Source organism: Eublepharis macularius, chromosome 4 (assembly GCF_028583425.1).
Source record: "Eublepharis macularius isolate TG4126 chromosome 4, MPM_Emac_v1.0, whole genome shotgun sequence".
Taxonomy (NCBI): domain Eukaryota; kingdom Metazoa; phylum Chordata; class Lepidosauria; order Squamata; family Eublepharidae; genus Eublepharis; species Eublepharis macularius.
In genome coordinates, this window is record NC_072793.1 from 13550600 (window position 1) to 13570331 (window position 19732).

The 19732-nt window shown below is 43.5% G+C and overlaps 1 protein-coding gene across 1 annotated transcript in view; it reads right to left on the reverse strand.

The window, feature by feature from the left end:
* Positions 1–19732, reverse strand: part of PITPNC1 (phosphatidylinositol transfer protein cytoplasmic 1) — a 242459-nt gene that overhangs the window by 103720 nt on the left and 119007 nt on the right. The window contains exons 4-5 of the mRNA XM_054976296.1: positions 11764–11852; positions 6493–6500 (exon numbers count right to left, since the gene is read on the reverse strand). Of these exons, the coding sequence (XP_054832271.1) occupies positions 6493–6500; positions 11764–11852 (97 nt within the window). The remainder of the gene's footprint in view (positions 1–6492; positions 6501–11763; positions 11853–19732) is intronic.

The following is a 19732-nucleotide window of genomic DNA, read 5'->3' on the forward strand; positions in this document are numbered from 1 at the left end:
GGGTGCTGAAATGGATTCGGTTGAACAAGAAAAGGTTTGGAAGACAATCACAGAGTCTATGGTGGCCTCCAAATTGAAAAAGATATCAGAAGACTCTCATTTCCAGTGGGAATGCCCTACTTTCAATTCTGCCGTGCCTAAAAATTGCGCCTCCAACCTGAATTTGAGATTTGTCAACATTGAAAGTAATTGTACTCTCCTCACTAGTTTTCCAGTTTGCTCAGGCTTTAATTTTACAGTACTAAAGTGAGAATTAAAATTCACATTACTGAAAGAGTAGATTTCAGAGACAACAATATAATTTCACTGTTCTTTTGGGTCAGGTATAGCAAGGAGTTTTGAAGCTGCAGATGACTACTTTTGTTTTCCAGTAATTAATATTTAGAGTTCTTTGTACATTATGATCCTAAGAGTGAAACATATAAGAATGGGAAGGAATAACCTTGTATTTGCATAAATTAGCCACTACTTCATCCCACCCCACTGCCAGCCAGAAACCAGCAGTGTGGAAGGAGGTGACAGGAGAACTTATACTCAGTGCTGCTACTTGGGTCCAAGTAGCTGCCTTCGGGGCAGCAGCCCTCCAGGAACTTTTGATCTATGTTAAGGGACCAATCCTCCACTACAGGTAAAAATAAACTTGTCATCAGCTAATTCCCAAACAATTTAGTTAATAACAAAAATGGAATACAAATAGCAAAAGCACCCACTACTGTTTAGTAACCCATATTGTGAATGCCTCAGCAAGCAATTATACAATCAGCAAACTTCAGTTTCTGTATTCATTCTGTTTTAGCATGAGTCTAGAAAGAATGTTTATTTTAGGAGCTCGGACATTGACATTTATTTCCCATCATATAGCTGAATGAATGCAAGAGTTTTTACTACATTCTAATTAAAAAGCATACCTTGGTGACTTACAACTGACACAAGTTTTTCATGGTTTCTTCAATCCACTAGGCTACTTATTACTAACTTCAGAGACAATCTCTTTCCCAGTTCAGAGGTAGAGATGGGCAGGAAACAGGATGAAACAGGAAAAAAACTAAATGAGTTTTGCATTTCATCACGTTCCATGAATCATGGAACATGAACTTCCATGAAATTATCCCGTTTCACAATACAATTTGTTAGTGTCGTGATTCATAGAATCATAGAGTTGGAAGAGGCCATACAGACCATCTAGTCCAACCCCCCGCCCAGTGCAGGATCAGCCTAAAGCATCTCTGACAAATATTCATCCAGCCTCTTCTTGAAAACTGTCAGTGAAGGAGAGCTCACCACCTCCCTAGGCAGCTGATTCCACTTTTGAACTACTCTGACCATGAAAAGGTTCTTCCTAATATCCAGCCGGTACCTTTGTGCATGAAATTTAAGCCCATTGTTTCGGGTCTTACCCTCTGCTGCCAACTGGAACAGCTCCCTGCCCTCCTCCAAATGACAGCCTTTCAAATATTTAAAGAGAGCAATCATGTCCCCCCTCAATCTCCTCTTCTCCAAACTAAACATTCCCAAGGCCCTCAGCCTTGCCTTGTAGGGCTCAGTCTCCAGACCCATGATCATTCTCATCACTCTCCTCTGCATCCTCTCCATTTTGTCCACATCCTTTTTGAAGTGAGGCCTCCAGAACTGCACACAGTACTCCAGGTGCGGCCTGACCAAGGCAGTATAGAGAGGGGCATGTGCCTGAGTTCTTCAGGGAGAAAACAGAGGCAAAAAAGTCATTAAGCCTGTCTGCTTTTTCTCTGTCCTGAATCAGAATTTCTCCATTTACTCCCAACAGTGGTCCAATTGCCTTTTTTACCCTGCGTTTGCTTCTCACATATCTGTAGAAGTTGTTCTTATTGTAGTGAGCCCTCCTGGCCAGACCCAGCTCGTACTGAGCTTTGGCCTCTCTGATGGCTGAACTGCAGTACCTAGTAACCCTCATATATTCCTCTTTAGAGGTCTGTCCTTCTCTCCATTTCCTGAACATTTCCTTTTTCTCCCTTAGCTTATTCTGGAGCTCTCTATTCATCCACATCGGTTTCTTGGAGCCCTTACCATGTTTCCGTCTTGCTGGGATAGTGAGGGCTTGAGCTTGCAAAAGCTCATGTTTGAGAAGAGCCCACCCTTCACTCGCTCCTTTCCCTTTCAGCATACTCCCCCACGGAATGACTCTCATCAAGCCTCTGAGTTCATCGAAGTTGGCCCTACGAAAATCTAACCTACGAGTCTGGCTACGAACTTCCTTGTTAGAACCGTCAGATTCATCAGAACCTGGAGCACTTCAACAGCTCCCTTCATACCCAGAGATGCCAAACTCACAGGGAGACTTCAGCAGGCTCTCCTCCAGCCACCCTCCAAGTAGCTCTCTTCAGGCTCTCTTTGCTGACTTTTCCCTCCCGTCCTCCTGGCCTCCTGCTTTCTGCCACTGCTGGAAGAAAAGTCAAGTGGAGCGACCTGCTGCAGTTTTCCTCTTTTCAAGTTCTCTTTGCTGACTTTTCCTTCCCATCCTCCTGCTGCTCTGACATGCCCGCCTCCCCCAAGTTCTTGAAGGAAATGCCAAGCAGAGCAGATCCGCTCTGGGGAGCTTGGGGGCAGGTGGGTGGGAAGGCATGTCAGAGCAGCAGGAGGATGGGAGGTAGAGAGTCAAGGAAGGGTTCCTAAAGCTGGCAAGCAGCAAGCAGCAGTAGAAAGAGCTGCTGAGGCTGCCGCCACCACCGCTACTCCACCATCCCGTTCTTAAAAATGGAGAAAGGAAACAGAGAGGGAAGGAGTCTCCAACTACAGTTCCCAGGTAAACGTGCACAGACCCGCATTGCTCAGCTCTCAGGTTGGCAGGGAGAGCTGCCTATCAAGTTTATGTGGACTAAGATTGGGGTTTCCACAGCAACAAAAGATCTGCAGACATTCCGGGCCTATGTTGCCTAGGGAATCAATGAATCGGCGTCAGCCTGTCTGGCAGCACGAAGCATTCAGAATGGAACAAATTAGCCCCCAAAGTAGTGGATTTCATGAAAAATGCAGCCCCACGAAACATGTTTTCGCAATACATGAATCGGCCCGATTTGTCATGAAATTAGATTCGTATTTCAATTCGTGCCCATGCCTATTCAGAGGCATTGTTTCCGAGTACAGATAAACAGATTCCACTTACATGATACCTATTCAATGCCTTATCCTTGCAATCATTTTCTCTGGAAATGAGGCAAGGTTGTTAGGATTTTCCATGGCTCCATTATAACACATTTCCTGTATCTAGAAAAGCAACTGGATTTCAAGATATATTACATATCTGAGACATCATCTCTATCTCTCCCACTGTCTTCCCTTTCAAGTAGCCTCTGCTGAATGCATGAATTTAGAATTAGAGAAAAGATTCACCTCCTGTTATAATTTATTTTGTGGAATTGCCTTAAAACTAGATATAAAATCTTGATTAAAGTGCTTTTTAAGCATTAAAAAAGTACAGTCAATTAAAGGGGCTGATATAGAGTGACACAACTTGTGGAATATTTTCAGGCTTAGTCAACCTCAAGAGGCTGATAGCTGAGAACAGCCATCAGCATTGCCTCTTTGTATTCTCCCGCAGTTTGAACAGGTACAATACCCTTGTTATAGAGATGGCAGTGATAAGTAAGTGCTTTGTTGACTCAAATGGATATAATTTCTAAGGTATGTGGAGTTCATGATTGCAAAAATATATAATAATCAGAAGACCCAAGCTCTTAATGCTCCACATAGGGGGAGAGTGAGCTGCTAAAAAAGCCCTGCAGCATGACAAGTCGAGCAGCCCCCCACCATGAGCCACTTAGCTTAGACTGATGACGATGCCACTGGCTCGGCCATCATCTCATCCCAGCCAGAAACCAGCAGCGTGGAAGGAGGTAACAGGAGGACCTACACTCATACTTAAAGCTGCTAGTTGGGTCCAAACAGTCCTCCAGGGCAGGATTCTCCCTGGGGACCATAAGGCATCAACCTTTTGGAAAATAAGCTCCATTCTGTACTGGATACAACCTCTAAACTATATTAGAAGAAAAACTCTTCAGTGATGAAGTTCAACTCTTTACTTGCACAGTCTTCAGCAATGGACTGATATCAATATTTTGGACTGAAGCATGAACAGAAAAATAAGCACCCTATTTGTACCCTAAAACACCTTTAAACAATTAAACCACTTATAAAGGTAGAAATCCAGCAGGGTCCAGCTATCCAGTATTATGCAAGAAGTGCCATATGTATGATTATCTGCCCAGTAGGCCAAAATTGTGGGTGTGTGCTTGATGCATGGAGCTCTTGGCTCTCAGGGAAAAGGTTCATTCCCTTGAGGCTAGGGTTGCTGACCTGGAGAAACTGAGGGAGAGAGAAGGGCCTGCGGATGAGACCTTCATGGTCCTACCAAAACGTTCCCCCTCCTGGGCTGATAGCTCTTCTGATGTCATGGAGATTGAGAGTTTTGAGGTTGGAGGGTGTCAGGTTGAGGAGACAGGACATAACTGCTTACTTGGATGACAGACCAATATCCTCCCGTACTGAGGGTACTCCTCTGGGGTTGGGGGAAGGTGAGATTTTGGAAGTGAGTGATTTGATTATTAAGAATATAGAGGCTGGCTTCACTTGAACCAAAAAGGAACCACATTGATGGAACTTAATATCAAAAAGGTGGCAGAGCAGCTTTTAAACTAATCCCAGAGGAAAAGATGACAAGAGCAGGGGAGCTTCTGGTTCAGGGCTACTCAGTTCAAAGGGATGATAGTTTCATCACTCAGGAGCACAACAGAACTTGGGAGAGTAGAACGGCAAAGAAGGGCCACATGCAGAGACAATGGGGCTGAGGGAGGCAAGGGTTGGAGAAGGGAACATCTTATAGGTGTCTGTGAACCAGTACTAGAAGCCTCCAAGACAAGACGAGGGAGCTGGAGTGCTTGGTGCTGTGTGACAATTTAGATATAATTGGTGTCTCAGAAATATGGCGGAATGGGGAAAACCAATGGGATATGGTCACCGCTGGGTATAAGCTTTATAGACAGGATAGGGACAGATATCTTGGGAGAGGTTGTTGCATTGTATATCAGAGGACATTGAATCAAATAAGCTAGAAAACGTTAGGGGAATGAACAGCCCAACAGAAGCAATATGGGTAGAAGTACTGGGCCTTCATGGTTATGTAAAAGTGGGGATGTACTACTGTCAAACCTGATCAAACCCTTGAGGCTGAGATGGAGAAGGAAATAAGGGAGCTGGCTCAACAATACTGGTTGACTTCAACTACATTCACCTTGACTTGGTAAACACATGTTGTCATGTTACAGAAATGATGATCACCTCATAATCAGGATTACTGGTATCAACGGTCTGTTATATCCTCCTTCCACCTAACCACATTATAGCTCATTTGGGGCCTTTCTTTTTGGCTGGACCACTATAGCTTAAAAATTACTTGTTACAGGACTATGTGGCTACAAGTTTTGGACTGCAGAAGAAAGGTAAATGGAGATTTATTTTGCTCAGGGCAATACACCCAAAACTACATTGTGCCTGGAGTCATCTGAGAGCAAATTCCTCCCCCCCCCCCCCGGGAACACAGCAATCTAGCAAGCAATCTTGCCATCAATAAAATAGGGAAATCAGCCTGCAGTGTTATAATAATCAATCATAAAGTCCTCAAGCAATATCGAAATAACATGAACTCCTAAAAGCAATGAGGGACGGAACCTCCTCATCACATCTGCCAGTCTATTCCAAAGGGTGGGGGGCAACAAGGGGGAAAGCGAGTCGCACTAGAACAAGCCCAACACAGTGAGGGTATTGCCAAAACAAATGGTTTGGACTTACTGGAGCTGGCACACAGGTTCATCTGCTGTCACAGCATGGCCAGAAGGAGAGGAACCAGGCACTGTTCCATCGTGCCTGGACTGAGATGTTACAGTGACAACTCCTTCCTAAAGCATCACTTACCCTTTCTTGCATTGATAGCATACAGATATATGATTGCTGTAAGCTGCTTTTGGAGCCCTCTTTTAGGCCGAAAAGCCAAGATAAACATACAGGAAACAAATAAATATTTGGGGTCTCATACATTTTAACATTCTTTTATTGCCTTTCTGGGGCTAAATTCCTTTTATTTGACCTCATGATGATGGAGTTTTCCCAGATGCTGTACCCAGAGATTATCATTTTATAAGTTAATAAAAAATCAAATTAAATTTGTCTCTACTATGAGCAATGAGCAGCACTTTATACCTCCCACCACATTTTTAAATAGAGATTTCTTTCTATTACAGTGACTGCTCACGAATATATATCATTTCTGAAATTATCATTACTTAAATAATTGATAAAGTTCTCCTAACATTAGCTGCAACATTCTTCCCCAGTGATATATAAAATATCTTCTACTCAGCACTTAGTGCCACTATGGAAGAAAATATTTTGGAATCTCTTGCTTGGCTTTACTACAATATCTCTCCAAATTAATTAACATGACAAAGAGTAAGCAAAACTCACCGTGTATTCTGATCCAAGTTTGTCCAGTGGAAAGAGAAGAAAAGGAAAAATAATGGCATCATTACTTTATTGCTCACATTGCTTTAATTAAAATGCAAAGACGCGCTAAGAATTGTGCTGACGCACACAGTGTGGACAATATAGACTCTGTGGGACAGGACACTGCAAAAGGGCAGGATTTCTAATTACCCTGCAGCTAGTGAGGAGAGGAAGTGAGAGAAAGGGTTACTGAAGCACCAGCACATTTCTGCTACAACTTCTAACTGCCCATGGAATGGGGGATACAGCCAAGGGTGGAGATTGGTGATCTACCCAGCACCTTGAAAGTGGTGAGGGCTACTCTCTTATTGGGAGGAGGGACAAATGATATAGTAGACATGAAAAAAAATTATTTACACTCAGAAAAAGTTCCTTCAATAAAAAGTGTGGGGGGACTTGTTCTATTTTATCTCAAATTGTTCTAGTTCCACCTCATTGCAGGAATATTCCAATTTAGGATTTTACAGATACACGAGGGGGGCTTGCAAGGACTTGTGAGGGGCATCTTATTTTCCCCATATTACCTCCCCTGCCATTACCTCTTTCCCTCCTCCTGGCACCTCCCATATCCTCTCCCCTTTCTCTGCTTCCTTCTTTCCTATTCACCCACCAGCCAAGATACCTTTTATCTGCCCCCCATCTCCTGCTATATTAATTATTTACTTCATTATTTACTTCATTCTCCCCAGTGGGGTCCCCAAACAGCTTAAGTCGTTCTCCTGTCTTCCATTTTATCCTTACAACAACCCATTTTGAGAGGATAGATCAGGAGTGTGTGACTGGCCCAAGGTCACCCCGTGAGCTTCCACAGCAGAGTGGGGATTCAAACCTGAGTCTCCCAAATCCTAGTCTGATACTCTTAACTACTTCACCACGCTCACTTTCACGCAGTGGCTGCTGTTGAACAGTGAGCAGCCAGGTCTGCCATCAGTTGCTGCCAGGCCTGGCCCCATAAGTCTCCCCTCAAAGGCCAAAACAGCCCTGGAAGGGGCCCTGCTCCCTTCCCCTGCCTTTCACTAATAGAAACAAAGGTCTGAGAGCTGCTGAAGCATAGTAGTTAAGTGGCTGGGCTGCAAATAAGCACTCTACTAGTTCAACTCCCACTACTGCCATGAACACTGAAGGTGGCCTTCAGGAAGCCACTCCTCTCAGCCCCAACTCCCCAGCTGAATTGTAGGGATAATAATAATATTGACATTGTTCTCTGCTCTGGGTGTGGCTCTAATCTGTTCAGAAGGGCAGTATATAAGCACACTGTTGTTGTTGTTGTTGTTATTGAAGGCCAACAATACTGTTGTGGTTGCCAGGGACCCCCATAACAACATCTAAGAGGGCACTGGGTTCTTAAAGCTACAGGAGCTGCTTTGATTTGTGGAGCTGAGGGTTAACATTAAATTTATTTATTTTACGTTTCAGATTTCCCCCCAAACCTGGGGCTTTTCTCAGGTTTGTAGAAAGATCTGTCTGGTCTGTTCACAGCCTGAGTCTCTAGATTTAAGTATATGTAGATAGGGCCATACTAAGGAAAGGGGGGAAAAGGAGAGAGAGCGAGTACATGCAAGTAAAGTTACATTTAGCAAAAAACAAAAAAACACGTATCCTATTTACCTGAAAAGAAGAGCAGTTCCCCCAGGCAAATGTGCCATCCAGGAAAAAAGGGGTATCTTGAATTCACATACAAGTTACAGATAGGTACAGTAACAGAAACCTTTCGTGCATGATATTTTAAGGATTTAAAGAGGATTGTTTAACACTCGGAGTAGCCTTCCTTTCAGGTAAATATGGTAGTTTGATGCTGTACTGAGAAACTGGATACTAATATCATAGTATAGTATGTAAGCTCAAATGCTGTTCTTCCAAGTGAAACAAAATGTGTATCAGGCATAATTCTTAAGTAGATAGAAATCACCATTTTGTATATGCTTTTAATTACTGTAGTCCAATTCAAATCTGATAAACCATTTTGTCCTATATGGATTAAACTAACTCTTCACAATATATACATTTTTCTGCAAGGCTAGTATAATCTCTGTGCCTTTTTTAAAAAATAGGATGTTAAAGAGCTGCACCAATACACAGCAGGAGGCTGGGGGAACAAAACATTTTGAGGGTGGTGATCCTGGGGACCCAAGTAGTTTGATTTGCTTTCATTTGATGTGGGAACACGCAAGGAATCAAGGGGAAAAGGAGGAAGACAAACAGAGTCTTAATTCCTTCAGCGTTTCCTTTCTACTATAATAAAGACTATTGAGTAAGTGGAAGAGAGCTGGGCATGTTGGGTCCAGCCCCCTCTTTGCCAGCAGTTACTGTCTCCAGTGCAGTTATTAGCAGGACAAAATAGGGGTTCAGAGACCCTGTCAATGTAAGTATTAGAAAAGGATGGAGTGTTTCTGAGCCCAATTCCCCCATCCCACGTCACACACAGTTGTTTTGGCAGTGGAATGATCAGTCACTCGTCACCTCTAAAGCAATGACTGAGGCGAAGGAAGAGTCAATTTTGTGTAGTGGCTAGATTTTTGCAGTAGGATTCGGAAGACTGTGGTTCAAATCCTCATAGGGTGACTGTGGGCTAGTCTCTGCCCTGGAGCCTACTATCACTAAGCAAAGATTGAAGGTTTTGTCCAGCCTAAGGTGAGCTATCAACTACTCTCTCTCACTCACTCACTCTCAGATCACTCTCTCACAGGGTTGTTGTGAAGATAAAATGGAGACAGGAGGAACTTTATATACCACCCTGAGCTCGTTGGAAGAAGAATGGGTTAGAAATATAAAATGAGAGATAGGTGTGAAGACTCTGGAGAAACTAGCACATGGTGCAAGTGTTCTCATCAAAAGCCTCCCCTGATTAGGCTTATTTGGTACCTCCAGGAAAAGAGCATGTGAGAAGTTCATGAAGAAACTGATGCTGCAGCTCATGAGCTCTGGAGACTTCTGATGGCTTTCCTGGTTTCATCCCATATCAAGCTTCAAATTGCAGGAGAGAGGATAGACTGGCCGAGGACTGTCACATTTACTCATGGTGTGCCTAGAATCATCCCACCTGGGAGTTTTTTCTGTTGATTCACTTCCCCATAGCCAAAACAACTATGTTGTTTCTCAGGGCTAGCTACTGTGTCCTGTTTCTGACCTGGGAAATATCCCTTTACCCAGGGCAGTGGGGGAGGGGGGAGGGCACCTTGGCAGATCTTCCCCACTTTCTTCTCCCACAGCAGCCATCTCTGACTCTGGGAAACTTTATTCCAGAGTTGCAGGACTCATGTGGACTAACAGCCAGTGACTTGGGAGGCTGCAGAGCACAGAATCACCTTTTCTCCCTCTTACATCCACTAATATGGCTACTATTATGAGCCATATGAGCCTGTCTGACAGGGAGGGTGGTCTAGAAGTGTAATAATAATAATAATAATAATAATAATAATAATAATAATAATAATAATAATAATAATAATAATAATAATAATAGTCCACCCAAGTCCTGTGAATAAACTTTCCTGTGCTTGAATGGCTCCTGGCGTATGTGTGCGGGGCAGGGTGGGGGAACTATTGGAAAAACCCACAGTTCTGGCAACTGATAACTTGGTTCAGCCCAGTGATTTGTTCTACTGTTTATCTGAAGTTGTACCTGCTAATACTATCAGCTAAGGGACAAGCTAGACATTCAGTTTTTAAAGAGTTGGGTCTGGGTTTCCCTGCGTCAAAATAGCTTGGACGGAGGTTTTTTCCTTGTTTTTTCTGCTCTATGTGACGTATTCTGTGTATGTGGAGCAGTGAAAACAGGAGAAAAACTCCCCCTGTGCTATTGTGACACAGAGAAATGGCCTGAGGGGGAGGGAGGAGCCCCCCTTCCCCTGTGGAGGCATTCTGAAGCCATCTGGGCTCTCCTTTATTTTTTAACAGCCATTCCCCACAGCTGCTGTGTGGCTGCAGGGAACTCAAGTTGGGTCTGGGGAACCCGGTCCCAACTCTTTAAAAATGTGTTAATCTAGCTTGACACTGAGGCCCTTAGTGGGAGCCGAGAATTGGATACAATGAATTGAGTGGTGCCCACTAGAGTTGGGCATGAACCAGGAAAATTCTGAACCGTGCGGTTCGTGGTTCATCGTGTTTCATGAACCATGAACTTTCACGAACTTGGCCCAGTTTGCGAACTGGTTCATTCAGTTCTTGAAAGTATCACTTCCAGGTCAGCAGAAGGTCTGCAGAGAGCCCATCGCCCCCCTGTTGCCTAGGAAACTGATTGATCAGCGCCAGGCTGTCTGCAGTGGTTAACTGAAATATGAACCAAATGAATCAGGCTAAAATTCGTCAGGGTTTATGAACAATGAGCTCCCAAGAACTGCCGGTTCACAAACCACAAACTGGCCTGGTTCATGACGAACTTCGGTTCGTATTTTGGTTTGTGACTGCCTCCAGCACCCACTCATGGAACAAATTATTTCCTTTCCATAGAAACCCTCTGCACCTCTTGAAAAGCTATTCCTGAGACTCAGAGATCCTTGGTAATGTAATAGGATGCAGGCAGAGGGCTGTAGTTACAATTAGTAGAAACTATCTTCCTACTTATGCAAGTTACTCCTCTGCTCTGGTGAGAAATCGCAGAAGTGGAGAGGTGGGGGATTTCTGCCAATTCCCACAGTACCCCCCCACCTTGTAGCATTCCTGGGGATTTCCCAATGCAGTGACGGGCAAGATGAGAGGGGATATACTAGAAGGGAAGGCAGCAGAGATCTGTTCTATAATTAGGGCTTGTCGCACAATTTTCTGAATTCAGTGGGACTTCAAAATGCCACACTAGGGTGCTTGATGACATTCCCACGATGTAACAGCTCAGCACAGTTGCATCTGTTAGAGAGGGATGTATGGCAACAGCCACGTGAGTTATAGGTGTGACTGACCAGGGACAGCTGTACAGTCTTATTCAGTGTGTTATGCCTGAGCAAAAACTTATTGAGCTTGGCCATACAAAGTATTTGGATTAGGAATAGACAGGAAAAAACACAAAATGAAAGCCAAGATATGACTTACATATGATTTATTGCTGTTTCAGGATTAGGATTGTTTCAAGTAATTGATTAGATGTTCTACATTAGAAATAACCCGGGGAAATCAGAGAAAAATATAAAATAACTGAATCCTATTAAAAATGAAGTAAGATCTACTTTCAGGCTCGTAATATGGAGCTTTAAAGGACAGACATGTTTTGTATTTTATAATTTGACTTTACCTACTTACCTGTAATTGTGTAAGGATAGTAATTCCAGGCTTTCTCGGTTACATAAAATATTTTGGGGACAACAGCTCTTGCCCAGCTTGGAAGTTTACTGCAAAGAGAAAGAAAAGTCTTGGGTAACAAGTGCAAAGAAACTTGATTTCCAAAACAATGAGTATACTTATGGAAGATGTGACTCCTGTCACCAAGTAAACAATGATTAAAGGAAACCAATATCTTAGAGCAAAAGGCCAAATATGGGCCTGGTATTCACACTGTGATTATATAACAGCTCAGACTATAACTTGCCTGGTGTGCTTTATACTACAGCAAGCCACAAACTACCAGCAAGCCAATAACTATTAGGCTGTCGTCCACATTCCACACAGCTTTTTATCTTCTGCAGAATAGGATGGCAGGAAAGGGAGCTGCTAGAGTGGGGAGTCTTTTTCTGTTGCCTTCCTTAACTGCTGGCAGAATTTGCTGAGGTTACTGTGTGGGAGGACAGTGTTTGGGGCTGTGTGAGTGTGTGTAAAGCCTGCTGTAAAGTGGTGCCAGTTGGAGTAAGTGTTTCTGTTTGTCTTTTTTGCCTGAGTTGGAGCTGATTGCAGAGGGGGATTGTTGGAGAGTGTCTGTTTTGCCTGGGGCTAACTGCTGGCCCCACCCTCTACTGACTGAACCTTGAATTGAATTAGTCTGCTCCTCACCGTAGGCACATCACAGCCATCTGGGCTCTGAGAAGGAGAAAGCAAGGGACCTGCAGCTAGAAGAGCACTCTTGGAATATACTTGGAAGGTGATGATGTCGACAGAAGGCCCCTTTCCAGTCACCTGCATGGAGACTGCCATGTTTGTTTTCCTCCCAGAAGAGAAGACGGACGTCACTTGTCAGAAGTGTAAGCTGGTCAGGCTTTTGGAGGAGAAGATTCAGAGCCTGGAGGAGAGGATCACCACCCTTCAGGAAATCAAGGAAGGGGAGGATTTTATTGACAAGAGCCTGGGGGCTCTGCGCAAGCATGAAGAAAAAGTCCAAGAGAAGAAGGAAGAGTCGATCTCCCTTCTGAGCCTCCTCTCAGTTCTGCAATACAAACCAGAAGACGTGGACTAAGGTGACGTTCTGGTCCACTGGAGCTCAAGAATCGTTTTGAGGTGCTTGAGATGGTGATGGAGACAAGAGTGGAAGAAGAACCACAAAAACCTGGAGGAGGGAATGAAGAGGGCATGGGACCACATGGAAGTGGAAGAAAACAGAAGGTGGTAGTCATCAGGGACTCTGCTCAGGGGTATGGAATGTCATGTGTCCAGGCCAGATCCCCTACTCTGAGAGATGTGTTGCTTGCCAGGGGCCAGAATTCAGGATATTACTGACCGACTGCCAAAACTGATCAGACCGATTGATCACTACCCGTTTGTGCTGGTTCACGTGAGAACAAATGACATGGCCGTGAATACCATCACAAGAATGAAAGAGGACTATGAAGCTCTTGGAAGGCAGTTGAAGACAGTGGTATTCTCGGCTATCCTTTCTGTCAAAGGAAAAGGAATGCAAAGAGAGCAGACCATACTTGAGGTGAATCGTTCACTAAGGTGGTGGTGCTGGCAGGAGCGCTTTGGGTTCTGGGCCACGGGATAAGTTTTCTTAGAGAAGGCCTTCTAGCACATGACAGACTTCACCTCTCAAGGTCAGGGAAGAAAATGTTTGGAAAGAACCTGGAGAGCTTCATCAGGAAAGCTTTAAACTGATGCTGCAAGGGGAAGGGGACGATCAACATGGGGCTTTCAATGGAGAAATAATAACAGCAGGGGCCCACCTGGGTAGGACAGATCAAACAAAGGTACAAGGCTACAAGTGCCTATATAACAATGCCAGAAGTATGGGTAATAAGAAGGAAGAGCTTGAGCTTCTCATGCAAACAGAGGGCTACGATATAGCAGGAATGACTGAGACTTGGTGGGATGATTCCCATGACTGGAATGTGGTAGTGGATGGGTACGAAGTGTTCAAGAAAAACTGGAAGGGTAGAAGAAGAGGCGGAGTGGCATTGCATGTGAGGAAAGGGCTTGCTTGTCAGCAAGTTCTGGAGAATGTGGTTGACAGCCCAGTGGAAAGTATATGAGTGGAAATAAGGGAAGGAAGGACAAAAGGTATTGTTGTTGGAATCTGCTACAGACTGCCTGACCAGGGAGAGGAAATGGATGTTGCCCTCCTTGAACAAATTGATAGAGTATACAAACCTCAGAACCTTATAATTATGGGTGACTTCAACTTCCCTGATGTGTGCTGGGAGACAAGCTCAGCAAAGCGACAAGATTCACGCAACTTCCTGAACTGCCGATAACTTCCTTTTTCAAATGGTGGAGGGAGCTACAAGGGGCTCGGCCATACTAGACTTGATAGTAACCAACAGGGAAGAATTGGTAGATGGGTGAAGTTAGTGGGGACCTTAGGGGGAAGTGACCATGTCCTCCTTGAATTCCAGTTGCTGAGGGACGCCAAGGAAGTTCGTAGCCAGACTCATAGGTTAGATTTTCGTAGGGCCGACTTCAATGAACTCAGAGGCTTGATGAGAGTCATTCCGTGGGGAAAGGAGCGAGTGAAGGGTGGGCTCTTCTCAAACATGAGCTTTTGCAAGCTCAAGCCCTCACTATCCCAGCAAGATGGAAACATGGTAAGGGCTCCAAAAAACTGATGTGGATGAACAGAGAGTTCCAGAAGAAGGAAGAAAAGGGAAATGTTCAGGAAATGGAGAGAAGGACAGACAGGGTTACTAGGTACTGCAGATCAGCCATCAGAGAAGCCAAAGCTCAGTATGAGCTGAGTCTGGCCAGGGGGGCTCTCTACAATAAGAAAAACTTCTACAGATATGTGAGAAGCAAACTGTCATGTCTGTGTACAGCCATGCCATGATTGTTTGGTTGTTATGTCACTCATGTCACAGTATATTGAATATTTGATGCTAATATGATGTATTCCCTCCTTAGCCATGTTCTTTCCATATTATAACTGTTAATTCTCCAGGCCTTCTAACTAGAGGGGGCTCTCATGTTATCTCACAGAACCATGCGTCTCCAAGCCAGAGACGACCTTGGAGACTCCAGGCGCCTGCTACTTTGCTCAGACGCTGGGAACCTATTATTATGTTCTCATTGTTTAACCATAACTAAAAAGGGTTCTCACAGGACTCGTATAGAGTTGCACACCCAACATCCTGACAGTTATTTGGGAGCAGGAAAATCAAGTATAACAATGCTTATCTGCTTTGCCTTGTCACTTCTACCAAGCTCCATGATGGAGTTAAGACCTGAACTGTAAAAATCCTAATAAAGCTTTTCTACTGGAATCAATGTGTGTTCACTGGAGAGGGACTGAGGGATCTACCTGGCAGAAACTGACACAAACGTAAGATAAAAGAGGCAATTGGACCGCTGTTGGGAGTGGAAGGGGAAATTCTGATGGAGGACAGAGAAAAAGTAGACAGGCTTAATGACTTTTTTGCCTCTGTTTTCTCCCTGAAGAACTTGAGCCCATCTAGAGATGACAGCAGACACGACTGGACACCTGGGTGGCTAGTTAACATTGACAGAGAGGTTGTGGAGAGGCATCTGGATGCACTGGATGAATACAAATCCCCTGAGCCAGATACTGTGCACCTAAGAGTGCTCAAAGAACTTTCTAGAGAACTTGCAGAGCCTCTGTCCATCATCTTCAAGGCCTCCTGGAGGACTGGGGATGTGCCACAAGATTGGACAAAAGCTAATGTTATCCCAATCTTTAAGGAAGGGAAGAAGGATGACCTGGGAAACTACAGGCCAGTCAGTCTGACCTCTGTTGCTTGGAAGATATTAGAGCAGATTTTAAAGGGATCAATCTGTAAGCATCTGAAGGACCACTTAGTGATCCGGGGAAGTCAACATTGTTTTGTCTCCAACAGATCTTGTCAGACCAATCTGGTTTCCTTCGTTGAGCAAGTGACGAGTTTACTGGATCGTGGGACCTCTGTCAACATGATTTACCTGGATTTCAGTAAAGCTTTTGATAAGATCCCCCATGACATTCTAATGGGTGAACTGGAAGACTGCAGCCTGGACTATAGGGCAGTTCTGTGGATAGGGAACTGGTCAGACGACTGCACCCAGAGTGGTGGTCAATGGTGTTTCATCAGATTGGAAGGAGGTGTCCAGTGGGGTGCTGCAGGGCTCAGTTTTAGGCCCAGCACTTTTCAATATTTTTATCATTGATTTGGATGAAAGAGTAAATGGGGTACTCATTAAATTTGCTGATGACACAGAATTGGGAGGAGTAGAAAACACCCAAGAAGATAGAGTTAAAATTCAACAAGACCTGAATACTCTGGAGAAGTGGGTGGTTGTGAACAGGATGCAATTCCTCATAGATAAGTGCACAGTATTACATCTAGGCCACAAAAATGTGAAGCACAAATACTGGATGGGGGATACACTTCTGGGTACTAGTGTATGCGAAAGAGATCTTGGAGTAAGAGTGGATTGTAAACTAAATATGAGCAGTCAGTGTGATGCAGTGGCAAAAAAGGCAAACTCAGTCTTGAGTTGTATCAAAAGGGCCATTGCATCGAAATCGCAGGAGGTCATAGTCCCTCTCTATTACTGCCTTGGGCAGGCTGCACCTGGAGTACTGTGTGCAGTTCTGGAGGCCTCACTTCAAAAAGGATGTGGACAAAATTGAGAGGGTGCAGAAGAGAGCAACGAGAATTATCAGGGGTCTGGAGACTCAGCCCTATGAGGAAAGGCTGAGGGCCTTGAGAATGTTTAGTTTGGAGAAGAGACTGAGGGGGGACATGATTGCTCTCTTTAAATATTTGAAAGGCTGTCATTTGGAGGAGGGCAGGGAGCTGTTCCAGTTGGCAGCAGAGGATAGGACTTGAAGCAACAGGCTTAAATTACATGCACAAAGGTACCGGCTGGATATTAGGAAAAAAATTTTCACAGTCAGAGTAGTTCAACGGTGGAATCAGCTGCCTCAGGAAGTAGTGAGCTCCCCTTCACTGGCAGTTTTCAAGAAGAGGATGGATGAATCTTTGTCAGAGATGCTTTAGGCTGATCCTGCACTGGGCAGGGGGTTGGACTAGATGGTCTGTATGGCCCCTTCCAACTCTGTGATTCTGTAACCCAGTGTCAGAAAGCTGCACTCTGACATTTCTTTTATTTCTTACGACACTTTGTAGTTCTCCTAATGAGGTATTTTCTCACTTGGAAAGGAGGAGTTAATAAAATCTGTACTGACAATGTAATGTAAACACATTTTTCAAGAATCAATAATTCATTATTATTATTATTCAGAAAAGGATGCAAAAAAATAAATTTGTCTGGACTCTGAATGTCACTTTTATGGTAGGCATTTTCAGAATTTACTCCCTAATGTTAAGAATCTAATTCCACCTCTCTACTTTATGAGTCTAAATGGACATATCATTGATCCTGCAGTGCCTAGTTAACTTCCCAAGATGTACAAATAGTAAATGATGAATTACAAGAATATCGCAGCCTGTGTTCCCAATCTGCCAAGGATCTCAGATGTTAGTTTTGCATTACAATGAATCCTCTCCCACATTCTCCACTCTACACATGTATTTTTTCCCCATACAAATGACTGCCAAGGAAAAAACGACTCTCTCATTCATGACCAGACACTGCTAAAATCATTCTAGCATATGGGTAGGTTGCCAAAGAGGGCTAAGATGATGATAAAGATCTAGGTGGCAAATCCTACAAGGAAAATTTGAAGGAACTGGGTATGTTTAACCTATTAATCTGCAAAATAATATACATCATGAAGGGAAAAATACACTCAACAGTTACCAAAAATGAAAATTTTATTAGAAGATATATCAAACAATACAATTATACAATAACTACTAACAAGAGATATATACATAAAAAGCCTCCTTTTCAGGGTTTTGTCCTCACCCCCAATGTACATCTATGGGGAGGGGAATGCATCAAATGCAACCAGCCCATTACCGCAGGAACAACCCCCAACAACCCTAATTGTTTCCCTTTGCCTACTCCTTGGGCAGGTCAAAGGTGCAGGTAAGAGAGGCTTTCTCTGGAGGTTCCAGGAAGAAACCTTTCTGGCAATCTAGTCCTCCAAGTCTCTATATATCCCCCTTCCACACACACACCTGGAAGGGTAAGCTTTTAGCAGAAAGTCTTCTGGCCACATCTGCAACGTTCTCAGCTAAGAGATACTTTTTAAATTGGGTGAAGGTTCTGACACAGTCCAAATTTACAAATAAAAGCACTTAATACCACCCTTTTAATACTAGAATTGATATTTTAAAATTGGTACAGTTGATTAAGTTGAAGGAACAGTTTGGGGACTCTCATTTGAGATCCCCTTCTGATATATGTCTCCTTCTCTCCCCTATCTCCCCTCCTCTTCTGTATTTGACCAGTTTGGATCATGCATCTGACGAAGAGAACTTGATTCTCGAAAGCTTATGCTACAATAAAATTGGTTAGTCTTAAAGGTGCTACTGGACTCTTTCTCATTTGAGAGTTACTCCTTTTTCTCCTTGATTTAACCATAAACCCTCTACCACCAATCATAATATTTTGGCTTTTGAAAATATTGTTCTCGGGGATGTAGAGAAGTTAGATACAGAGTTTAAACCTGGGTGGTGTAATATTATGACTAAAAACTGTGGCATTTTGGATGATTTAAGTAAAGATTATTGTTATAAAACCAGCCGAAAAAGAAGAAGAAATAGTTATTCAGAACTAGAGATGGGCACGAACAGCAATACGAATTTTAAAAAGCCTTCAACAGCCCAATCAGCTGTTCGCGAACAAGCTGTTTGCAGGCCCCATTCTAAACGAACAGGTGGTTGTTGCAAGCCTCATTCGTCAAGCCAGACAATTTGGCACCTGCAATCAATTCCCTTGTCAACTGGAGGCAGGGACTGCCTGAACTCTGTCTGAACTCCTGCTCAATTTAGCTTGATAGGCAGGTCTTCCTTTCAAGTGTAGAACTCCAAATTTGTTACAAGGAAGTAAAAAGCAAGGGGGAGGGGGGCTCCCAGCTCTGCTTTTGCAGACAGTGAGAGAGAAACAGTTGCTGTTGGCATTTTGAGAGAGAGACAGGGAGAGTGCATTGGAGCTTGAATTTTCTTTGTGTGTGGTAGGATAGGAATCTACCTCTTCAAGTTCCCGGGCTGCTGCCAGGCTCTGGGCCAAGCTATTATTTATTATTGGTACCTTTCCTGCTGCCTGCTCAGGTAAGGTTTCTGGGAGTGGTGCGGTAGGAATCTACCCCTTCAGGTTCCAGGGCTGCTGCCAGGCTCTGGGGCCAAGCTATTATTTATTATTGGTACATTTCCTGCTGTCTGCTCAGGTGGGGTTTCTGGGAGTGGTGCGGTAGGGATCTCGATGGTTGGAGGAGAGCCTGCTGGCCCCCATGAACAACGAACAACAAACATGTTCGTGAACAGGTCGTGTTCGTCAATGTTCGTTGTTCATGGATGGCAATGAACAATGAACACCATGTTTGTTTTTCTGTTCATGCCCATGTCTATTCAGAATACAGAGGATTATATTCATGAGATAGAGAGAAAACTGGGGGATGAAACTTTGTAGAGGCCCATTGAAAGGGACCTTACAGAGCATATTTCCAGTATTATCAGCACTGTTATTCTCCTTTTTTGAATACATTTCTAAAGAAAATCTATATCCTCCCAATAAAATATAACAAACAATCCTGACTCTATAATCCAAAATATATCAGATCATTCAACTTGAATTTGTCTTTCCATGTTTTACCTTTCTCTGCTATGTAGTTTTTAACAATTTACTCATGTTGTATTTCACATTGTAAACAGTTCTGTTAATAATTGAAATAAAAATAAATTTTTAAAAAAGAACTGTTATATATGAGAGAGGGTCTTTAAGATATACTGATGAATCAACATCTCATTTTTTGATAAACAGATTTCCTAGATTCCTTCCCTATATTCTA